At 39.2% G+C, this 24,068-nt stretch overlaps 1 protein-coding gene across 5 annotated transcripts in view; it reads left to right on the top strand.

The window, feature by feature from the left end:
• Chd2 (chromodomain helicase DNA binding protein 2) overlaps positions 1-24,068 on the top strand; it is a 144,620-nt gene that overhangs the window by 14,345 nt on the left and 106,207 nt on the right. For all 5 annotated transcript variants that reach the window (XM_004658164.2, XM_045144941.1, XM_045144942.1 and 2 more), the window contains 2 exons: positions 13,529-13,760; positions 23,236-23,322. In XM_004658164.2, the coding sequence (XP_004658221.1) occupies positions 13,529-13,760; positions 23,236-23,322 (319 nt within the window). The remainder of the gene's footprint in view (positions 1-13,528; positions 13,761-23,235; positions 23,323-24,068) is intronic.

Below are 24,068 nucleotides of genomic sequence, written 5' to 3'. Positions count from 1 at the left end.
CTCTGTGTCTGTCGCTCTCAAATAAATAAATAAATAAAATATTAAAAAAATGTAAAGAAGGTTGGTTGAGATTTGGTTATTTTCTTGTTTCTTTCCTTGTAAGAATTAATGCATAAAATACATCATTATATCCACTTACATTAGCCTGTTGGCTATCATTTCTCCTTGAACATAAGGCACACAACTCAGAAATTCATTGTTGAGTAATTCCATTTTGGTTTGGTTTCTTGGGGCTTTACTGTAAGACCTCTCTCTCTCTCTCTCTCCTCCCTCCCTCTCCTCCCTCTCCTCCCTCTCCTCCCTCCCTCCCTCCTTCCCTCCCTATCACTCAGTCATCTATATCTACCATCCATTTATCATCACAATCATTTTTTTCCTCCTGAGGTAATGTCTCGCTTTAGACCAGGCTGACCTGGAATTCACTATGTAGTTTCAGAGGCTGGGCCTGGTGGTGCATGCCTTTAAATCCCAGCATTTAGAAGGCAGAGGTAGGAGGATCACTGTCAGTTTGAGGTCAGTCTGAGAGCCCTGAGTGAATTCTAGGTCAGCCTGGTCTAGAGCGAGACCCTACCTTGGGGGTGAGGGGGATGGGGAGGAAGGGTGTGTACCACCACACCTGGCTCCACATACACCACTTTGTGCATCTGACTTTACATAAATACTGGGTAATTGAACCTAGCCTGTCAGGCTCTGCAAACAAGTGCATTTAACAAACACTGAGCCATCTCCACAACCTCCATTATTATTATTATTATTATTATTATTATTATTTTTTTTTTTTTTAAAATTTTTGGTTCATTTTTATTTATTTATTTGAGAGTAACAGAGACAGAAAGAGGCAGATAGATAGATAGAGAGAGAGAGACAGAGAATGGGCGCGCCAGGGCTTCCAGCCACTGCAAACGAACTCCAGATGCCTGCGCCCCCTTGTGCATCTGGCTAACGTGGGTCCTGGAGAATCGAGCCTCGAACCGGGGTCCTTAGGCTTCACAGGCAAGTGCTTAACCGCTAAGCCATCTCTCCAGCCCATTATTATTTTTTGAGACAGTGTCTCATATGTTACTTATAAGTTTATTGACCATTTGTTTTTTTTTAATATTTTATTTTTATTTATTTATTTCAGAGAGAGAGATACAGAAATAGGCAGGTAGAGAGAGAGGGAGAATGGGTGCACCAGGACCTCTAGCCACTGCAAACGAACTCCAGATGTGTGTACCCCCTTGTGCATCTGGCTCCTGTGGTTCCTGGAGAGTTGAACCTTGGTCCTTTGGCTTTGCAGGCAAACAACTTAACTGCTAAGCCATCCCTCCCGCCCCCAGTTTCTTATTTTAAGTGCATGTTTTTCTTTTCTTAGTTTTCTATATGCAATTCATATATTGTATATTTATTTTTTGTTATGTATATTATGACTCATTTTCATATTTTGCTACTTATCCTAACCTTGAACTAGGTACCGGTTTAGGAGACTTTAGGAACTATACCCAATATACTTTTTAAAAATTATTTATTTATTTATGAAAGGAGAGAGAAAGAGGGAAGGGGAAAGAGAGAGAGAGAGAGAGAGAGAGAGAGAAAGAGAGGAAGGAAGGGGGAGAGAGAGAGAGAGAGAATGGTTGTGCCAGGGCCTCTAGCCACTGCAGATGAACTCCAGACACATCCACTACCTTGTGCATCTGTCTTACATGGGTCCTGGGAAATTGAATCTGGGTCCTTTGGCTTCACAGACAAGTGCCTTAACCACTAAGCCATCACTCCATTCCCCCAATATTCTTTACTAATAAATGGTTCCCTTTTTCAGTCTTTTAAAAATCACTAGAAGTGATTGACAAGAACAGTTTCACATCAGCTTGGGCTGGTTTAATACCATGTTCACCTGTAGAAAGAATGTCTGACAAAGGCAGCGTTACTACATTGGCTAGTAGTGCAGATTCTGTAATAGAAATGGGCATTGTCGGGCTGGAGAGATGGCTTAGTGGGTAAGCGCTTGCCTGTGAAGCCTAAGGACTCCTCTAGGACTCACGTTAGCCAGATGCACAAGGGGGCACACGCGTCTAGAGTTCGTTTGCATTGGCTGGAGGCCCTGGCTCACCTATTCTCCCCCCCCCCATCTGCCCTCTTTCTCTCTCTGTCATTCTCAAATAAATAAAAATGAACAACAAAAAAAAAAAAGGAATGGGCATTGTCTTTGTTGTACAGATGTGACCTTTAAATGGTCTGTAATGATAGAAGCGTCTAAGTTTTATGCAGTTCCATTGTAGATTTACATCATGCTTTTCTAGACTTTATTGCTTTGATCATCAGTAACTAAGTGCTACCAAGCAGTTCAGCCATTTTGTAAGTTGTTATTTAGGAAAATGAACACTAAGGTGCTTCTGAAATGGAGGCTGTTGGGCAGAGAAGAACCCACATGCTTGCTCTTTTAAGTGTAATGTTGCTATGCTGCCCTCTTGAGCCCATTTGGAAAATGGCAACTTAAATAATAGAACAATGCTTCTTTTAAAGTCCAATTGTAAGAACTATTTATTAAATCCATTCTTACAGTTTTTAGAAAGGATTTTGAAGCATATCAAATTCTTTTATCTAAATATGAAATGTTAAAGTTTTTTCTTATAAGAATTTGTTTTTTTCCCAGACTCTTCAATTACTTTTGTGTTGTATTTCCCCTTATAATTACTTCTTCAACTAAAAAACATGAAAATTGTTTTCAACTTAGATTTTCAGTAATCTCCCAGTTAATTTATTTTTTATGAGGATTTGGTACATGTGACAGGTAATTGCTGAAGATAGCCTTATAACTATTAAGTCATTGTAAGGCAGTTGATTTTCACTGTATTATTTAGTGAAAATTTTATTTAAAGACTTGAGCATGAATGGAATTTGACCACCTTCTATTCTGGATACAGGATCTTATGTAGCTCAGGCAGGCCTCCAACTGTAGATCCCAAATGCTGTAATTATAGGCATGCAGCACCATACCACACTGTTGCATTTTATTATTGTATTATAAACTTTCTTCTATAAATCAGCATGAAAGTTACAGTTTAATCCTTATGGTACCTAGTAGAATAATTAGTTATTAGTAGGAGTTAGTAAGTCTCTTCATGGAATAGACTGCCAGTGTTTTAGCTGTAAATATTTTCATTACAAGCAATAACTTTCGTGACAGTTTGGATATGTGTCCCACATAGACTCATGTGTTTTATTGAAGCTTGTAACTTGTGCTGGAGAGATAGCTTAGCGATTAAGCGCTTGCCTGTGAAGCCTAAGTACCCTGGTTCAAGGCTTGATTCCCCAGGACCCACGATAGCCAGATGCACAAGGGGTCACACACATCTGGAATTTGTCTGCAGTGGCTGGAAGCCCTGGTGTGCCCATTCTCTCTCTCTCTTTCTCTTTGCCTCTTTCTTTCTTTCTCTGCTGCTCTCAAATAAATAAATAAAAATAAACCAAAAAAAAAAAAATTAAAAAAAGCTTGTAAGTTGTACTTCACAAGCTGCCTGGCTGGAGTAGGTGTCACTGGGTCAAATCCTGGGGTCCCTAGCATGTCACTGGGGTAGATCTGAATTCCAGCCCAAAGGTGAAAGAGAGCAGTCTGAGCTTGGGCGGAGTTCTGCTTGTCTCAGTTTGTGCTTGCTGCTTTTGGTTCCTGTGGGTGTTTGTTTATTTCTGTTTTAAGCAGCTTCTTCCACCATTGATGGAACTACCCCCTGGATCTATAAGCTTGAAACAAATCCCTTTTACCCCTAAATTGTGCCTGGTTTGGTTGTTCATCCTAGCAATGTGAAACTGTCTACTATACTTTCTATTTTAGCATTAAAGAACTTGTCCTATAAGTATGAAAATCACATAATGACATTACTAAGGATTTATAAAAAGCCTTAATAAATACATAAACATATATAATATATATTTCTATATATAATATTCATAATAAACATGACACATGTAATATATATTTATATTTTTATATAATTATATATTATATAATAAATACATGTTAAGTCGTAAGCCTGACTTGATTGTTCCAAAACATACTTCCTTTTACTTTAGACAGGGTCTTGCTCTGTAGCCCAGCTGGTCTTGAACTCATGGTCATAGCCCCTGTACCTTAGTAAAAATCATTTAAAGAAATTAAAAAAAATATTTTATTTATTTTCAAGGAGAGAGAGAAGAGAGACAGAAAGAATGGGTGCATCAGGGCCCCCAGCTACTGCAAACAAACTCCAGATGCATGTGCCACTTTTTGCATTTGGCTTTGTATGGGTACTGAAGAATAAAATCTAACAAGGTCACCCTGAGACCACTTAGTAAATTCCATGTCCACATGGGCTAGAGTGCTAATCTACCTCAGAAAAAGGGGAAAAAAATACTTGAGTTATAAGCAATTGTGAATTCACCAAACTTCAGGCACAAAAATGTCAATAGTCATTTGATCACATCTGTCTTCCTGAGCCCTGGATGTAAACATAACTGTGTATGTTGTTTTTCTTTTCTTGGCTTTGACTTTTACAATTTGTCTTTTTTTTTTTTTTTAAGTGACTGAGAGAGAATTGGTCTGCTAGGGCCTTAGCCATTGCCATCGAACTCGAGATGCTTGTACCACCTAGTTAGCATATGTGATGTGCTGGTGCATCTGCCTTACATGGGATCTGAAGAGAGATTGAACATGAGTCCTGTGGCTTTGCAGGCAAATGCCTTAACTGCTAAGCCATCTCTCCAATTTGTCTTTCAGTTACACAAGCGGATCCATGAAATCCATAAGTGTAACCATTTCAGCAGAGTAAGCTGCTCTTAACAATTTGTAGAATCATTTGCATTCATACACATGCACTGATAGGAATATGGCTGCCAAAAGTGAGAGGTAGCAGATGTTGAGAGTCCAAGATGAGGCTGCTTGCTTTACATTCCCAGTGGCAGTAACTGAGGTGACAGGCAGCATTTCGATGTGTCACATAGGCACTGAGTAGGCTCAGCATATGAGGGTGCAAAACATACTTCCCTACAAAAGGTGACAGCCAAGCTTGCTGCATAAGCAGTGTATGCAGGGGTGGGGGGTGAGCACTACCTTATGGTGCGCTCAACAATGTTGAATGCGACTCAAGCAGGTGGACATGTGGAAAAGAGTGGAAATGATGAGTGTGGAAGACTTGACAGAAGCCAGGTCTTGTAGGGCATGCTTAGAAGGCTCTAATGAGCTGTCTAGGACATCTGGGCTATCAGAGGTCACATTAGCTGTCTATAATCTTTTAGGACTTTGTGAGCACTCAGCTACCTTTGCTATGTAATTGTAGCTTCCAGAATTCTCCCCTCCTCTCCTCTCTGGGGAGAATACCCCTTCTTGATCTCAATTTGTAAAGAAATTCTGTCTCTTTCTATGAGCAAATGGTGGAAGCAAACATAAATTCCAACTAGCTAGTACATTTTGTGGTGTTGGCTCACAGGTGCGGAGCACTTTGTGTTAGGCAATCTGAGTTTAGATGTGAGATTGTCAGATTTCTGCTTTATAGATTTATGGCTTTGGCAACTGTCATGTTGCTTTCATAGTTGTCATTAGATGCTTTCATAACTCCGTGTGAGTGGTACAGTTAAAAGATGTCACAGATATGCTAGGCTTGTTGGCCATGCCTTTAATCCCAGCACTTGGGAGGCAGAGGTAGGAAGATCACTGTGTGTTTGAGACCACCTTGGCTCTACATAGTGAATTCCAGGTCAGCCTGGGCTAGAGTGAGACCCTATCTTGAAAAACCAAAAAAAGAAAAAAAGCTCTCCCATTACCTTCTCTTGTCCTCCCTCCCCCATCTTTGTCTACTAAACCCTTTCCAGCTAGGCCCTCTTCTGTCTTTTATTTGCCCCCCTCCTCACCATTTGTTATGGAATATTGATTGTCTAAGTATTGTTCAGTTAACTACAGCTTGTTGTGAAGTCATGAATGCAATGACCACTTCATGTCTGGAAGACAATGCTCCAAAGCACTCCTCCATACCTCTGGTTCTTAAATTTTTTTTTATGCCCTCTTCCACTAGTGTTCCCTGAGATTTGGAGGGCATGATAGAGATGTCTCATTTAGTGTTGAACACTCAACAGTCATTTATTCTCAGCACTTTGAGTCTTTGAGCTTTGGGTTGCCCAAATAGTCAACACCAACTGCAAAAGGAAGCTCTGAAGTTAAAAGCAGCACCAATCTATAAGCATAAACATAAATATTTAGAGGATAATTTGATGGTATATAAATTCAGCCAAACAAGAATAGTAGCTTCTCTCCTAGAGCCTGTGACTTTGTCATAGGCTTTTTTCCCCCTGAGACATGTTCTCACTGTAGCCCAAGCTGAGCTGGATCTCACTGTGTAGTCTAAGCTGCCCTCCTTAACCTCCTGAATTAAAGGTATGAACCACCTCACCTGGCTGTGCCACAGGCTTTTGCCTAGGTTTCAGTACCAGGCATGAGAACATGATTCAAATCCAATCAGAGCAGTTGTTTACCCCATAATAGTCATGCCACTATTGAATCAGTGGACTGACCACATCTTGTCTGGCTGGTCAGTTATGTAGCTTGTAGGTTCTACTACTGCTGGTTACGACTGTTGATGAGGGCTGGAGAGATTGCTTAGTGATTATGGTGCTTGTTTGTGAAGCCTGAGGACCCAGGGTCGATTTCCCAGTACCCATGTAAGCCAGATGCACAAGGTGATGCATGTGTTTGGAGTTTGTTTGCAGTGGCTGGCAGCCCTGATGTACCCATTCCCTATCTGCCTTTTTCTTTCTCCCTCTCAAAGAATTTTTTTTAAATTTTTATTAACATTTTCCATGATTATAAAATATATCCCATGGTAATTCCCTCCCTCCCCACCCCCACACTTTCCCATTTGAAATTCCATTCTCCATCATATTACCTCCCCATTACAATCATTGTAATTACATATATACAATATCAACCTATTAAGTATCCTCCTCCCTTCCTTTCTCTACCCTTTATGTCTCCTTTTTACCTTACTGGCCTCTGCTACTAAGTATTTTCATTCTCACGCAGAAAAATAATTTTTTTTTAAACGAATTAAAAAGACTTGATTTTTCTCTCCCAGTAACCTGCATAGCAATTTCTAGCACTAAGACAACTACCAAGCAGGGAGGAGGCTTCCAGTTCAGTTCCAGCTGGTTTTCTCAGTGTCCTGAGACGGAAGCAGGTGGTATCTTCAGCAAGTAATTTACCATCTGTCTAGTTTTGGTGGGAAATCATGTGCATTGGTATAATAGCTTCAACATAAAGTATTCGCCTAGTGTGTTTGTGATTAAGTCTCTTACTTGATTTCCAGCTGGAGACAGTTTAGGAGGCAGAGCCTTACTGGAAGAGGTGTGTCAGTGGGGGCAGACCTTGACTTTCATGATTTATTAGCTTAGATTGCCAATGCTAGCCAGCTCACTCTTGCTGCTTCCTGGCATCTACTGTGATGTCCAACCTCTGTTGGTGCCATGCTTTCTTCTGCCATGAAGCTTCCTCTGAAGATTTTAAGCTGAAATCTTTTCTCTTTTTCAGCTGCTTTTGGTTGGGTGATTTGTCCTAGCAATGAGAAGGCAACTACAACAGTTGACAGTAGCTTGTATAGTTCTAGGTGCCTCAGGAGCCTCCCTGACTAGCAACTCACTGGGAATATCTTGCCTCTGTCAATGGAATTTTCCCATAACGAACTATGGCTCTGGGAACAGCATCATCCACCCACACAGGATACTTGTGTTCAAGCTCATTTAAAAAATATATATTTTATTGATTTGAGAGAGAGAGAGAGAGAGAGAGAGATGGAGAGAGAGAGAGAAAGAGAGATTATGGGTGCACCAGGGCCTCTAGCCACTGCAAACGTACTCCAGATGTATGCGCCACCTTGTGCATCTGGCTTATATGGTGTTGCAGTCAGGTCCGCATTGCTGGTAGAAATCACCTAACAGGAGCAGTTTGTGGGAAAAAAGAGGTTTATTTTTGCTTAAAGGCTTGAGGGGGAAGCTCCACAATGGCAGGGAAAATGATGACAGAAGGTGGATATCACCCCCTGGCCAGCAAGGTGGACCAGAGCAACAGGAGAGTGTGCCAAACACTGGCAAATGGAAACTGGCTATAACACACATAAGCCTGCCCCCAGCAATACACTGCCTGCAGGAAGCATTAATTTCCAATTGCCATCAGCTGGGGAACCTAGCATCCAGAACACTAGTTTATGGGGGACACCTGCATCACATAAGGGTACTGGGGAACCTGGGTCCTTAGGCTTCGCAGACAAGCGCCTTAACCACTAGGCCGTTATTATCTCCAGCCCCTCATTTTTAAAAACTATTTTTTAGTTAGCTAACAAAGAAGTAGTTTTCTTTGTGGCTTTTTCTTACGGTTTAGTTTTGTTTAACCCTTCCCTCTACCCCATCCTTTCCTCCATTCTCTGCCTCTATCCCCATTTTAACTTTTCTACCCTCAGTATTCTGTCCCCCTACTTTAATATAGACTGTCCCCTCATTAAGCCCTCTCCATCCTTCCCCTCATGATCCTCTCCTAGCTTTCTGGCTTCTGCTGACTCTTTTCTTCACCTTACATACAAATTTGAAAATTCAAAGCTAGGATCTGTATGTGAGAGACAACCTGTGGCATTTGTCTTTCTGAGTTGTTACTTCACTTACCTGATTCATCCATTTTCCTGCAAATTTCATAGTTTCACTTTTCTTTATAGCTGAATAAAACTCCATTGTGTATATGTACCACAGCCTTATTCTCCATTCATTTGTTGATGGCCATCTACTGGAACCTTTTCTTAGCTATTGTTAATAGACTTGAGTCCGTAGGGGGTATACCCAGGAGTGGTATAGCTGGGTTATATGGTAGTTTTATTTTTAGGTACTACGTTTTTTTTTGTATTTGTGCATTCACATGCAAATAGAGATAAACAGGTGGAGGAGTATGGGCATGCCAGGACCCCTTGCTGTTGCATACAAACTCCAGTTACTTGCATCACTTTGTACATCTGGCTTTATGTGGGTAGTTGGGAATTGAACCCTTGGCAGGCAGTCTTTGCAAGCAAACATCTTTAACCACTGAAACATCTCCCTAACCTTTATTTAAAAAAAAAAATTTGTAAGCAGAGAGAGGGGAGGGAGGGAGGGAGAAACTGGTTACACCAGGGCTTCCAGACACTGCAAACAAACTCCAGATGCCACATTGTGTATCACCTAACCGCTGTATTTAGGGTTTTGAGAAACCTCCAAACTTATTTCTGTAATGGCTGTACCAATTTATATTCTCATCAACAATGAATAAGGAAAAATTTTTCCTTACCCACACCTTTACCAGCATTTCTTGTCATTTGATTTCTCTCTCTTTTTGAGTTAGGGTCTTGCTTTAGCCCAGGCTGACCTTGAATTCACTATGTAGTTTCAGGGTGGCCTCGAATTTATGGTGAACCTCCTAATCTGCCTACCTCTGTCTGGGATTAAAGATGGGTGCTGTCATGCCCTGCTTAATTTGATTTCTTTTTTTGGGTTTTCGAGGTAGGGTCTCACTCTAGCCTAGGCTGACCTGGAATTCAGTATGGAGTCTCAGGGTGGTCTCGAACTCATGGCGATCCTCCTACCTCTGCCTCCCGAGTGCTGGGATTAAAGGTGTGCACCACCGTGCCTGGCTTAATTTGGTTTCTTGATGATGATCAGTCTGACCAGAGTGAGATGGGATTTAAAGTAGTTCAATTTACATTTCCCTGATGTCTGAGGACTTTTGAACAATTTAAAAAATTATTGTGCATATGTAGTTCTTTTTTTTAAATATATAATTTTTCTATATTTATTTGAGAGAGAGAGAGGGACAGAAAGAATGGGCATACCAGGGCCTTTAGCCACTGCAAACGAACTCCAGATGCTTGCACCCCCTTGTGCATCTGGCTTATGTGGGTCCTGGGGAATTGAACCTGGGTCCTTTGGCTTTGCAGGCAAGCACCTTAACCACTAAGGCATTTCTCCAGTCCCATTTGTGATTCTTTTTGTTTTGTTTTTTTCAAGGTAGGGTCTTATTCTAGCCCAGGCTGAATGTAACTTGTAGTTTCAGGCTGGATATACACCTCAAGCTTCCTGAGTGCTGGGATAAAGGCATGCTTGGCAATTTTTTTTTTTTTTTTTTGAGAACTCTGTTCAGTTCATAGCCCATTTAAACAGAAATATTTATTTGGTGTGTATTTGCTAGTTCATGTTTGAGTGCAGGAGCAGTTGTGCCATGATTCTCATGTAGATGTCAGGACATGGGTGTGTTGGGGTGTTGATCCTTGTCTTCCATCCTTTTGAAGGTAGTGTCTCTCCTTATTCACTGCTCCGTTCCGTGAACTCAGAGAAGCCCACACAGGTTCAGCTTTTATGTGCAATCTGGGGATCCAAAGACAGATACTCAGAGTTGCTTAGCAAATGCTTTATCCACTGAGTCATTGCCCCAGCTCCCCCCCCCCCCATGAGCCCATTTTTTTATGGGGTTTTGATATCTTTTAAGTTTTTAAGTTCTTTGTATATCCTAGTCATTAAGTTAATCCTCTGTCAGGTTTGAACCTGGCAAAGATTTTCCTCCATTTCTATAGGCTGTATCTTGGTATAATAGTTCCCTTTGCTGTACAAAAGCCTTTTAATTTCATGAGGTCTCATTTGTTGAAAGTCTTTAATTGAAGTGTTTTCCCTATTTTTTCTTCTAGCAGTTTCAGAATCTCAGGTCTGATGTTAAGGTCTTTGGTCTGTTTGGAGCTGATTCTTATTCTTGGAGAGTAACAAATATCCAGTCTTATTCTTCTATATATATATATGTATATGTATATATATCTCATAAAGGCTATCATTTCTCCATGAGTATTTTTGGCATTCATTTCAAAAATTAGATGAGTGTAGCCTTGAACTCACTATTTAGCCAAAAATGACCACCACACGGAGGCTTACACCACTATTCTTGGTTCTGTGAGGTGCTGGGGATCTAACATATGCTAGGTAGGCACATTACTATATTCCCAGCCTAGTTTCTAGCATTTTAACCCATTGATTCTGTAGACATCAAGTTTGTGACATCATTTCTAGCTTGGAAGATCTAGTGATGCTAAGTAGGAAGATTTCCTCAAGGACCTTTCTTTTCTGTTAATGTTACTCCTTGTTCTGGGGTTCACTTTCTCTCGTTTGTTACCCCATCCTCTATATTTTTTGTGGGAAGTGGTGAGTGAGCTGTCTGTCTCTTGTTAATTTCATCAACTTTAGTTCGGTTTTCAAACTGAAGCATTTTTATTCCTGCCAGTATGCACCTTAATTGCTTTTTCATTCTGTTTGCTTGCAGTCAGTGATACTCTCCACCTCTTGCTTTCCACTGTTATTTACTTTCTACATTGCCCTTTGCAGAGTGTTGTTTGGAATGAGGAGGAGGAGGGGGTCAGGTAGTGGCTAATGTCTGGATAGTGGATTAGTTGTCTCATTAGATTCAGCACCTTTTCTTTTTAGGCAGGACCTCTGGATTGAGTTTAAGGTTTATGTACTTTTACAAAGCTTCACACACGAGTCTCATTTGCACCTGTTTTGAGAACTACTGGTTGGATAATTGCCACCACACTGCATTCTTCCTCTTTGGGTTTCATGCTTTGATTTTGATTACTTTTGTGTAGAATTAACAGATGAGACTTAGTGGATTCAAGTCAATATGGTTTCAGATTATATGTGAAGAAATTTGAGAATTAGATAAATACTTCTGAGCTGTAATTTTTTCACTCAAACAAGTATATACAAAACTAGTTTATATAAGTCATCTGGTATATAGATGGCTTCAATAAACATTAAACAAATGGGGATATTAAATTATTGAGGATATAGAAAATGATAGGGACACATTATTTTCAATATAAGAATAAAAAATTGAATTTGAAGAGCTGATTCTTTTTTTGTTTGTTTGATTATTTGGGTATATTTCATAATGAGGGACTTGGCTCTTGTGAGTCTTGTGTACAATTTAAGCAGGAGATGAATTCATTTGACAAATACTTAATGAGCGCATGCCATGTTCCAGGTACATACTGTACTGTGGGTGCCAGTCTTAGTTTCATTTCTTTACATATGTGGTCAGCCAGCCATTCATATCTGGAATAAACAGTGCAGGTCAAATACCTTCATTAAAGGGGCTTTGAGTTCAAGTTTTGTCTTCATTCATCTTGCCCTTGAGCAAACAATTTGCCACAGCTGGGCCCCATTTCCTCTGCTGCACAATGAGCTCTGAAGTCTGTCTCTCTGTTCATTATCTGTCAAAAGAGCCAACTATGAGCCGGGCGTGGTGGAGCACGCTTTTAATCCTAGCACTTGGGAGGCAGAAGTAGGAGGATTGCCATGAGTTCAAGGCCACCCTGAGATGGCAGAGTTAATTCCAGGTCAGCCTGGACCAGAGTGAGACCCTACCTCGAAAAACCAAAAAAAAAAAAAAAATAAAAAACAAAAAAACCAAAAATAAAATAAATTAAAAAAAAAAAAAAGAGCCAACTATGGTGTTGGCCAGGCAGGGAGGGGCCCTCTCTCAGTTCTGGTTCACAGCGGGCTTGGATATGTGAGCTCCTTGTCCTGATCTGAAACGACCAGCGTGTCTGCAGCTGTCAGCTACTCTTCTTTCACTGTGTACAGAGTGCCTCTGAGGATCTCCCTGCCTCATTCACATCCGAGCCCCCTATGCTATCTTAGAACAGAGAGTGAGCGCACTCCACAAATGAAGAGCTGATTCTTTCTTAAAAATTTTTTACTGACAACTTCCATAATTATAGACAATAAATCATAATTCCCCTCCCCCACTTTCCCCTTCACAAATCCACTATCCATCATATCCCTTCCCTGTCTCAATTAGTCTCTTATATTTTGATGTCTTCATCTTTTCCTCCTATTATGAGGGTCCTGTATTGGTAGAACCAGGCATTGCGAGGTCATGGATATCCAGGCCATTTTGTGTCTGGAAGAATGCATTGTAAGCAGTCCTACCTTTCCTTTGGCTCTTACGTTCTTTCTGTCATCTCTTCTGCAGTGGACTCTGAGCCTTGGAAGGTGTGATAGAGATGTTTCAGTGCTGAACACTTCTCTGTCACTTCTTAGCCTGGAAAGAGAAGTGTCTCTAATCCAAAAGTGAGACTAACATTAATATATGATGATGAACATTAAGAGAAATGCTTACAGAGCAATATTTTTCTAGCTATCTGTCAGTTGGTCTACAGGGAGGAAGTTTTCTGGAAGAGCTGATTTTTAATGTTGCTGTCAATCATGTCTGCTGACATCTTACCCTGAGGATTAAAAAAAAATGATTAATGTGGCAGGTTTGGGTTTTTTAAGGTAGGGTATCACTCTAGCCCAGGCTGATTTGGAATTCACTTTGTAGTCTCAGAGTGGACTTGAATTCATGGTGATTCTCCTACCTCTGCCTCCCAAGTGCTGGCATTAAAGGTGTGCGCCACCACACCTGGCTAATGTGGCAGTTTTTAAATGATTTTAAATCTCTTTCTTTCCGCTTCTCTCTTAAATTCAGTCATTCAGGCTCTGAAGAAGCTTCAGGTTCAGACTCTGGCAGCCAGTCTGAAAGTGAACAGGGCAGCGATCCAGGAAGTGGACATGGCAGTGAGTCCAACAGCAGTTCTGAATCCTCAGAAAGTCACTCAGAATCTGAGAGTGAATCAGTCGGTTCCAAATCCCAGCCTGTTCTTCCAGAAGCCAAAGAGAAGCCAGCATCTAAGAAGGAACGGATAGCTGATGTGAAGAAGGTATGTCCTTTGCACTGTGAATTGCAAACATATTGCTAGCTTGGGCCAGCTAGCAGACATTTGTCTTTACAATGGAAACTTGTTAGTACAGGTATAGGTAGATGTGTTTATGTATGTATATGTTCTTTTTTGATTTCTTGAGACAGGGTCTCTTGTCTAGGTTGGCCTTGAACTCAAACACCGTGTAGCTACGGCAGATCCTCCTGCCTCCATGTCCCAAGTTCTGGAGTTACAGGCATGTGCTGCCTTGCCAGGCTTATGTATGTCTTGATAGTGAATGTACAGTGACTTTTTGTAGTACTACAGGACTTCTGAGTACAAGTGCAGATGATTTACTGCCTTGCTAAGGAGAGACACATCCAGTTAGAGGACAGAAAACCAAATTGTAATATATTTTTGTTTAAAATTTAAAACTAAAGGGCTGGAGAGAAGGCTTAGTTGTTAAGGTGCTTGCCTGTATAGCCAAAGGACCCAGGTTCTATTCCCCAAGACCCACATAAGCCAGATGCACAAGGTGGTGCATGTGTCTGGAGTTTTGTGGTGGCTGGAGCCCCTGGTGTGCCTGTTCTTTCTCTTTCTTTCTATTTACCTCTCTTTCTCACTTAAATAAATAAAAATAAAATATTTAAACATTCTTTAAAAATATTTAAAAATACTGGTAAATAACTTTATGTATATCAGAGAAAATCATTAATAGTTAATAGCAACTCCACTTTTGTTCTCAGAATGAAGCTAGCTATAAAGTTTAGTGATAAATTACTATGACTGGGATCCTACAGTAAAAGAAGGTGTATTTTTTTTATATGCCTTTTTTTTTAATGGTCTCATGTAGTCCAGACTTGCCTTGAATGTATATAGTCTTTGGCTGGCCTTGAACTGATCCCTCCTGCTTTTACCTTCCTGGTGCTGAGAATACAGATATGGGCTGCTATGCCTTGCCAGTATTTTTTCTTCTTTGTTTTCTTTTTCAGACACAGTTTGTATAGCCCAGGTTGGCCTGGAGCTCAGTATTTTGGCCTCAACCTCCCCAATGCGGGATTATAGTACTGGACCACTGTACCTGGCATAAATACAATTAAAATTTATTTTTGTTTATTTTTATTTATTTATTTGAGAGCAGCAGAGAGAGAGAGAAAGAGGCAGAGAGAAAGAGAGAGAGAATGGGCATGCCAGGGCCTCCAGTCACTGCAAATGCACTTCAGATGCATGCGCTGCCACCTTGTGCATCTGGCTAACATGGGTCCTGGGGAATCAAGCCTTGAACCAGGGTCTTTAGTCTTCACAGGCAAGTGCTTAACCGCCAAGCCACCTCTCCAACCCCATAAATACAGTTTCTGTTGTCTGAACAATGGAAACTAAATCTCAAAAGAAGTGTGTAGTCAATATGGGTATTGCATTTTTTGCTTAATATAGAAAAGAATCTTCTAGCAAAGATGGTAAAAAAGGCAAAAAATTGAGTTCGCAGTGTTCTCTCATTGATGCCTAAACTTTGGCATAATTTTTACTTGCCAGTAAAGATTACTTGGTCTGATCATCAGGAGACCTGAATTTTTAGGATTTTTATTTACAGAGAATTACGTGTGAATCAATAAAGTACAAAAGAATATTTTTTAAAAATATATTTTATTTATTTATTTATTTATTTATTTATTTATTTATTTATTTGAGAGAGAATGAAAGAATGGGCATGCCAGGACTTCCAGCCACTGCAAACGAATTCCAGATGCTTGTGCCCCTCTTGTGCATCTGGCTTATGTGGGTCCTGGGGAATTAAATCGGGATCTTGTGGCTTTGTAGGCAAACACCTTAACCGCTAACCCAACCCTCCAGTCCCAAAATAATATTTTAAAAAATTATTTAAGTTAAGGCAGGAGGGATGGTTTAGCGGTTAAGGCATTTGCCGGCAAAACCAAAGGACCTCGGTTTGATTTTCCAGGACCCATGTTAGCCAGATGCACAAGGTGGCATATGCGTCTGAAGTTTGTTTGCAGTGGCTGGAGGCCCTGGCGCACCCATTCTCTCTCTCTCTCCGTCTCTCTCTCTTTCTTTCTCTGTGTCTGCCTCTTTTCCTATCTTAAATAAAATTTAAAAGAAGAAAAAATTACTTAAATTACATTTAATGTACTTTCTACATACTAGTTTTCAAATTATACAAGTATTTAAATTGCCTGCAGGTTGTAGAGAATACCTTCGACTACCCTGAAATTGAAAAACAAAACCAAAACCATTTATAGCTTTTGAGACAGAGTTAGGATCTTAAGATCAATATTCCTTCTTCTTCTTCTTCTTCTTTTTTTTTTTTCCTTTGAGGCAGGGTCTTGCTCTAGCTCAGGCTGACCTGGACTTCACTAAGTAGTCTCAGGCTGGCCTCAAACTCAGTGATCCTACTACCTCATTCTCCTGAGTGCTGGGATGCTGGGATTAAAGGCATGTACACCATGCCCAACTCAACATTCTTATTTTAATTTCTTTTGATAGCAGAATTATTACTTAATGTTATATGTTCTTTAAGAGTTAGCGGAAGATTGGGGAATGCTGATGGAAGTGGTATGGTAGGAAAATGAGAGTTGTTTTTCTTTATAATAATAAATAAACACATCACCAAGAATGCTCAAATGTGGTTCCTGCTCAGGGTATGGTATACCTTCAGAAAGACAATCCAGTGGTGATTTTACCTTCCTCTCTGTCTCCCTCCTTCCCTTCTTTCATTCTTCTTAAGACCGGGTTTCCATATGTCCCAGGGTGGCCTAGAACTCCATAATGTTGCTGCATTCCCTCTTTCTTCTACCTTTCTAGTGTTTGGATTATAGGTGTACACCACCCTGCCTGGTTTTATATGGTGTTGGGTATAGGACCCAGGGCTTTGTTCATGCTAGGTAAATATACCATAAGCTATATCCCTAGCTTTTTTTGTTTATTTTTATTTTGTTAATAGAAAAGACATATAGGAGCTGGAGAAATTGCTCAGTGGTTAAAGACACTTGCTTGCAAAGCCTGATGGCCCAGGTTTGATTCCCTAGTACCCACATAAAGCCAGATGCACAAAATGGCACATGTGTCTGGAGTTCATTGGTGGTTGTAGGAGGCCCTGGTGTGCCCATTCTATCTTTTTCTTTCTCTCAAAAAAAAAAATATATATATATATATATATATGTATATATATATATATATACACACACACACATACACACAGACACATATGTTTTAAAAAAGGTTCATAGAAGAGCTGCTTAGCGATTTTGCCCTTAGTATCATTAAACTCAGAAATTTGCCATACACTTATGTGGCAGAACAACTTGTTCAACAGTCTTTAGATCTTAATAGCTCAATCTGATACCGATTGTATCTATAGGCTAGCTGTTCTTTTCAGAAGGCTAACACATTGTTGAATGATGTATGATGAACACTGTTGTCTTAAGTCTACTTTCCATGCACTAGAGATATACTTTTAGATAGAAATTAAAGGAAACCATTAAAACTATAACTTGAGTATTATGTTTCAAATTGTGTTAAATCTTAGTTTACTCTTTATATTCACAACTGTTACCCTCCAAAAGCTTAATTTTTGCTTAAGAAAATAGTGGAGTACTAGGGAATGACAGAAGCATTATTATTATTATTTTTTAAATCCAGCATATTTAATTAAGCTATATATAATTAAAATGACATATATATATATATACATACATATATATATATATATATAAAATCAGTCTTATTATTTAAGTAACTCTCACTTTTTAAAAATTTTTTTATTTTTTTAAAAATTTTAAATTTTTATTAACATTTTCCATGATTATAAAAAAAATCCCATGGTAATTCCCTCCCTCCTGTCTCACTTTTGATATGTGGAAACACTCCTATTGTTGGCAATAGTTAACACTGTATCAATAAGGTATTTCATTAAAAAGAGTTTGATTGTTCTGTATAATTTTATAGTCAGTTGAAAATGAATAAATTAAAAAGTTTAAAATGTTACAAAAATGTAAATAAATCACAGAAATATAAAATTTAAAGACATCAAGATAAAAGTATGTTAAAAAGTTAATAGCACAACTATAGGTATATATATATATATATATATAAAGTTCAAAGCAATCCTAATTCCACCTCTTCTTAACAAAGTCTTTCTTGTAATCAACATTGTCAAATAGACAGAATTAATAAACCCTCAGTAAATTAAAATTTATGTATGAATTTATCGACATATTATCTAGCATAATCTATGCATGCCACTCTGTCTAAATATACTAATTAACATAATTTTTAAAAACACATTTTGGGTTATTGCCTTCCTTAAAGCCAACCTGAAAACCTGAAAGCAAATAACAGACCTACTTATAGTTCTCTGGTTTTCAAAACTTTCTGTCAACATTGGGATTGTCAATAGATTTAAAATTTTTTATGTCCTCCCTGGGCAATCCATTATAAACATACTTATGGTCTACCTCAACTCAACATAAAGAACAAACGGAGGGCTGGAGAGATGGCGTAGCTGTTAAGCGCTTGCCTGTGAGCCTAATGACCCCGGTTCGAGGCTTGGTTCCCCAGGTCCCACGTTAGCCAGATGCACAAGGGGGCGCACGCGTCTGGAGTTCGTTTGCAGAGGCTGGAAGCCCTGGCGCGCCCATTCTCTCTCCCTCTATCTGTCTTTCTGTGCCTGTCACTCTCAAATAAAAAAATAAAATAAAAAAAGAACAAACGGAGAGTGGGGTGGTACAGAGAATCATAATTCCCCAAGAATAACTATATGCCCTTAAATTTAAAGAAAAATTATTACTCTGACAAAATATTTATTTCATTAAAAAAGTAGTAGATGAATATAAACAGCAAGGACCAACTCACTGTTATACCTTGGAAAAGGTACATGCTGCAGTTTTGTCGTTACAGGGACTTGAGGGATTCCATGTAGTCTAGTCAAACATCACCATCAGCTGCTACTGTCATCATTCTGACTCAGGTTTTTGTGTGACTTTTAGATTTCAGTCCCTTCAAGAGAAATTTGTCCTTAGTTTTTTCTAAATATTCCATTACCAACATAACCTGAATTCCTGGGTCAAAATAACTAACTCCAAGTTATAAGACTAAAATCTGTTTTATAAACAATGCAAAAACCACATACACTTACATATTTAGATATCACATCTAACCTGCCTGTATTTTAATTTAAAAATATTTAAAATTCCATTTAAAAATTTTTTAAAATATGGCTTTATATATAAAATGACTCTAACATACATCAGATTAATTAGTATATATTCATCTCAAAAGTTAAATAATGTTAAGTGAAACAACTTTAAGGTATATGTAGCCTTACTCATGATTTTCTTTAAGTGACCATCTCAATTCTGATATCTAAAAAATGACTGCCTTGTGTAGAAGCAGAGTCTCACTCTAGCACAGGTGGATGTGGAACTACCTCTGTAGCTCAGGCAGCTCCCAAACTCACCGTGATCACCCTACCTCAGCTTCTGAGTGCCCCCAGCAGCTGCCTGCCCACAGCTACTACCAGAGTCCAGCTGCTCAGGTTTTTTTTGTTTTTTTTTACTTGCACATCAGTGTTTATTATGATGCTTTTCACAACACCAAGATATTAAAACAGCTTAGATGTATACCAACCAGAGAGCGGATAAAGAAAATTTTATAAATGCACATATATGTATACATATATTTCAACCCTAATGAATGAAGTGCTAAGGAGATGAGTCCGAAGTTAAAGGCACTTGTTTGCAAAACCTGCCAGCCCAGGTTCAATTCCTCAGTATCCACAAAAAGCCAAGAGCACAAAGTAACATGTGCATCTGGAGTTCATTTCCAGTGAAAAGAATATCTGGTGTTTCCATGTTTTCTCTCTCTCTATCACTCACTCACTCTCTCTCTCTCTCCAATAAACATTTTTTTTAAATTTAATTTATTAGTTTTCTTTTCAGCAAATACAGGCAGTTTGGTACCATTGTTTAGGCTCATCCATGATCTACTCCCTCCCAATGGACCCTCCTTGTTGGTGTAAATGAGTCATGCATTGTGGAGTTAGCCCACAGTTCTTGGTACGATAAATGTCTCTGCATATCATGACCCAACATGTGACTCTGACATTCTTTCTGCCCCCTGTCCCACAAAATTTCCCTGAGCCATGTTGGGTTCATTTTTGGTCTGCTTCAGTGCTGAGGTGTTGGGGGCCTCTGAGGCTCTGGCTCTCTGATTTGGTAGGAGTTGATTTTTCTCTGTGTTGGTCTCCTTCCCTTTGGTGCTGGTATCTGGTTCATCAGGAAAACAGCACCCTTGCTTGTTTTGCCAATTATCCTTAGTTTCAGTCAGGCCCCTTTTGAGGTATGACAGAAGCATTATTATTGAGATTGGATTTATGTGTTTAGTCTCCATCATCATACTATACCAAATATATATAAATACATACATATGTATATAGGTAGATTTTTTTAAAGTTGTTTATTTTCACTTATTTGAGAGTGATAGAGAGAGTAAGAGGCAGAGAGAGAGAGAGATTGAATGGGTGCATCAGGGCCTCCAGCCACTGTAAACGAACACTAGATGCATGCGCCACCTTGTGCACCTGGCTTACGTGGGTACTGGGGAATTGAGCCTTGAAACGGGGTTCTTAGGCTTCACAAGCAAGTGCTTAACCCCTAAGCCATCTCTCAAGCCCTAGAGCTAGGTTTTTAAGATAAAATTACATTTTCAGGTAAAAATACTGAAATACTTTTTTTTTTCTTTTTTTTTTAAAGCTGGTTTTCACTGTAACCTTGACTGACCTGGAACTCACTCTGTAGTCCTAGGCTGGCCTTGAGCTCACAGCCTTCATCCTACCTCTGCCTCCCAATTGCTGGGATTAAAGACATGCACTATCACCCACAATTTACTGAAACACTTTTATGGTTTAGGGAATCAGTTCTAAAGAGATTACTAATGCCTAGTTACATGTATCTGGATTCTACTAGCCAGTTAGAGTGATTGTACTTTAATGATAGTTATGCTAAAATGAGGACTCTCAAAGAAAAGTGCTATTACTCATGTATGAGCACTCAATAGTCAGCACTCAGTAGACAGCTTTTCATGGAAGAATTGAATTAGGCCACAAAAAGACAAACATGAACACAAAATAATTTTGGTGTGTAGGCATTGCAGCATATACTGTAGCTAAGTTGCAACATCAGAGTCAGGGTATCTGGATGGCATCTCAGAGGGATCGAGCCGGTTGGTGCAAAAAAGCTATTGCTTTTATCATCCCTGCAAATCAAAGTGCTATACAATTCTTTTGAGTCAAATAGCTTCATCCTAGCAGAGCTCCACAGAGGATGTGGGTGTGAATACACTGGCTGGAGTACAGCTAGTTGGTTCTCCTTCCCGTCTACCAACCAGATTGTTCAAGTGTATTCTGCATTTGCTTGCCTTTTCCACCTGTACTTCCGCTGACTTGGTTTCTCATAACTTGTGGTTAGGCCTTTTGTGTTTTATCTGTACGACAGTTTTACAATCGATCATTAGGGAATCTGAGAGTACTGAATCACCTGACTGTCTTGGATTTTACTTCTAAAATGCTTATTTCTGGACCATGTTAACTTACCTCAAACTTTTGAGATCACTCCTTATTTTCCTTGGTGTTTTTTTTTTTTTTTTTGAGAGGTAGGGTTTCACTCTGGCCCAGACTGACCTGGAATTCACTATGTAGTCTCAGGGTGGCCTCGAAATCAGCAATCTCATACCTCAGCCTCCAAGTGCTGTGATTAAAGGCATGTGCTACCACTCCTGGCCATTCCTTATTTTCTAATTTTCTTGGTTTACTTTGGCTTTTTATTGTTGTTAACTGGTTAATAATACCCTGCTCCCTTTGCTTGGTGATACTGTATTTTTAAAGGTCATCATTGATCAGTTTTGGCTTTGTTAGGGTCTACTTTTCCTTCTTTAAAAAAAAATTAATAAAAAATTAGATAAGTTTATTTGCAAGGAGAAAGAGACGAGGGAGGAAGGGAGGGAGGGAATGGGTACTCCAAGGTTTCTAGCCTCTGCAAACAAACTCCAGGTGCATGTGTGCCACTGTGTGCATCTGGCTTTGTGTGAATACTGGGGAATCAAACCTGGGTCCCTAGGCTTCACAGGCAAGTGTCTTAACATCTGATCCATCTCCCCAGCCCATACTTTTTCTTTTTTTGGAGACAAGTTCTCACTATGTAGTCCAGTCTGGCCTGTTTTGAACACACTATTTAGCCCAAGCTGGTTTGGAATTCAATGTGATCTTTCTTCCTTAATCTCCTAAATGCCGGGATTACAACAAGTGTGTACCACTAGGCCTTCTTTTTTGCACTTCAGTTTTTTTTTTTTTCTTTTGATAAAGTGTCTTACTGTGCTGTATAGCTTCAACTAACTAGGAACTCGATGTAGACAGGCTGGCCTCGAATTTGTCACAATCCTCTTTCCTTGCCACAGCCTCCTGAGTGGCTGGGATTATAGTTTGCTCCTCCTTCCCCATGCTCTGCTTATACTTGTGAGCTCTGTAGAGTCTCACAGTGGCTTCTCCTTGTGTGTCTGTTCTCAGCTTCACTTTTCTAAATATTGCCTGTGCTGCTTAGGTTTTAATAACAAACCCACATCCCTAATCTTGGTTTTTAAGCATCTGTTTCTCACTTGTTGGCATCTGCAGTTAAACGTCTTTGCACCTCATTTGAAAAACATGTTTCTGGGTTGGAGAGTGAAAATAAAAATTTTCCTCAACCTGAACCATCCTTCAAAGTATCTTCTTAATTATGTGCTGGAGATTGTTAGTAAAATGAGGCCCTAAGAGAAAAAGGGCTAATTATTTCTAGAGAATTAAAAAAAAAAAATGGGTATACTAGAAAAAGAGTGACTGATTTCTCATTGTGAGAATTTAGCCAAATGCTCTACCTTTTATTTATACTGAATGGGAGATATGCTTTATTTATTTATTTATATTTTTTGGTTTTTCGAGGTAGGGTCTCACTCTAGCTCAGGGTGACCTGGATTTCACTATGTAGTCTCACGGTTGCCTCGAACTCATGGTGATCCTCTGCCTCCTGAGTGCTTGGATTAAAGGCATGCACCACTACACCCAGCAAGATATGCTTTCTTTTAGCTTCTAAGGCAGATGGTTTGCCTGAAGTCAAAGTTGAAATTCTAAGCATTAGTGACTTTTAAGTTCATCATTAGTTACTTTGCCCTTTCTGAAAGTAATCATTTCATCTTTGCATATATGTTTCAGTGGTGGGTCACTGATGCTACATGGTTGGAGTAGCTATTGATTAGGGAGGAGCATTGGTAAGCATTATGTCCTAGGACATAATACCTCTTTATAAAGATAGTGCTTTGTTTTCTCATAAGGAGAATTCACAAAACCCCCCTTTTAGCTACTTGAATTCTTTGAATTGCAATAAATTTTCTGGTAATGGAAACAGCAAGTGGCAGATAAGAAAAGGATTCATGCATGCTCTATTGATTTTTGCAGATGTGGGAAGAATATCCTGATGTTTATGGGGTTAGGCGGTCAAACCGAAGCAGACAAGAGCCATCCCGATTTAATATTAAGGAAGAGGTAAGGAAAAAAGATTTGATTGAGGGGATGCATTTAAATTCCCTATCTTACCTCATCCTCTGTGTCCCTTGTATGTGTTATGGTTAACAAGACTGAGTTTCAGGTGTGAGAGTTAAAAGTGACTGTAATGTGAGCTTTCTGTGAGTAAAAAAGCAAGAAATTAATTAAATAAAACCTCAAAAAATTACATAATAGTTAATATTTCATTAGAGCATTATATAGTATTACAGCTTTTAAAGTTAAATTTCTGATAGTGAATTTGCTTGTTGCAAGTTTACCTTTTTTATTTTATTTTTATTTTTGGTCTTTCGAGGTAGGGTCTCTGGTCCAGACTGACCTGAAATTCACTAAGTAGTCTCAGGGTGGCCTCAAACTCTTGGCAATCCTCCTACCTCTGCCTCCCGAGTGCTGGGATTAAAGGCGTGTGCCACGATGCCTGGCTAAGTTTAACTTTCTTAAATGTTTAGCTTATAGATAATAGACTTTATTAAAGAGTAATTTGGTGAACAGGTGAAACAATGCAAGTAGTTTTGTACTTGAAGAGAGGTGGAGGGAAAAGGACTATTTAATGTTTTTGTTTTTTTTTAATCTTACGTAAATTTGATTTTCTAGCTCAATTTTAGTGTGAGGTATAAAATTAGTTTTTAATATATTTACTCTGGTCTAAATGTAAAAGATTGAATAGATTGGTGATTTTCCCCAATCCCAATGTTTTTTGTTTTTTTGATGCTGAGATTCGAACATAG

Source organism: Jaculus jaculus, chromosome 3 (assembly GCF_020740685.1).
Source record: "Jaculus jaculus isolate mJacJac1 chromosome 3, mJacJac1.mat.Y.cur, whole genome shotgun sequence".
NCBI lineage: Eukaryota > Metazoa > Chordata > Mammalia > Rodentia > Dipodidae > Jaculus > Jaculus jaculus.
This window is presented reverse-complemented; position numbering and strand designations above follow the sequence as displayed.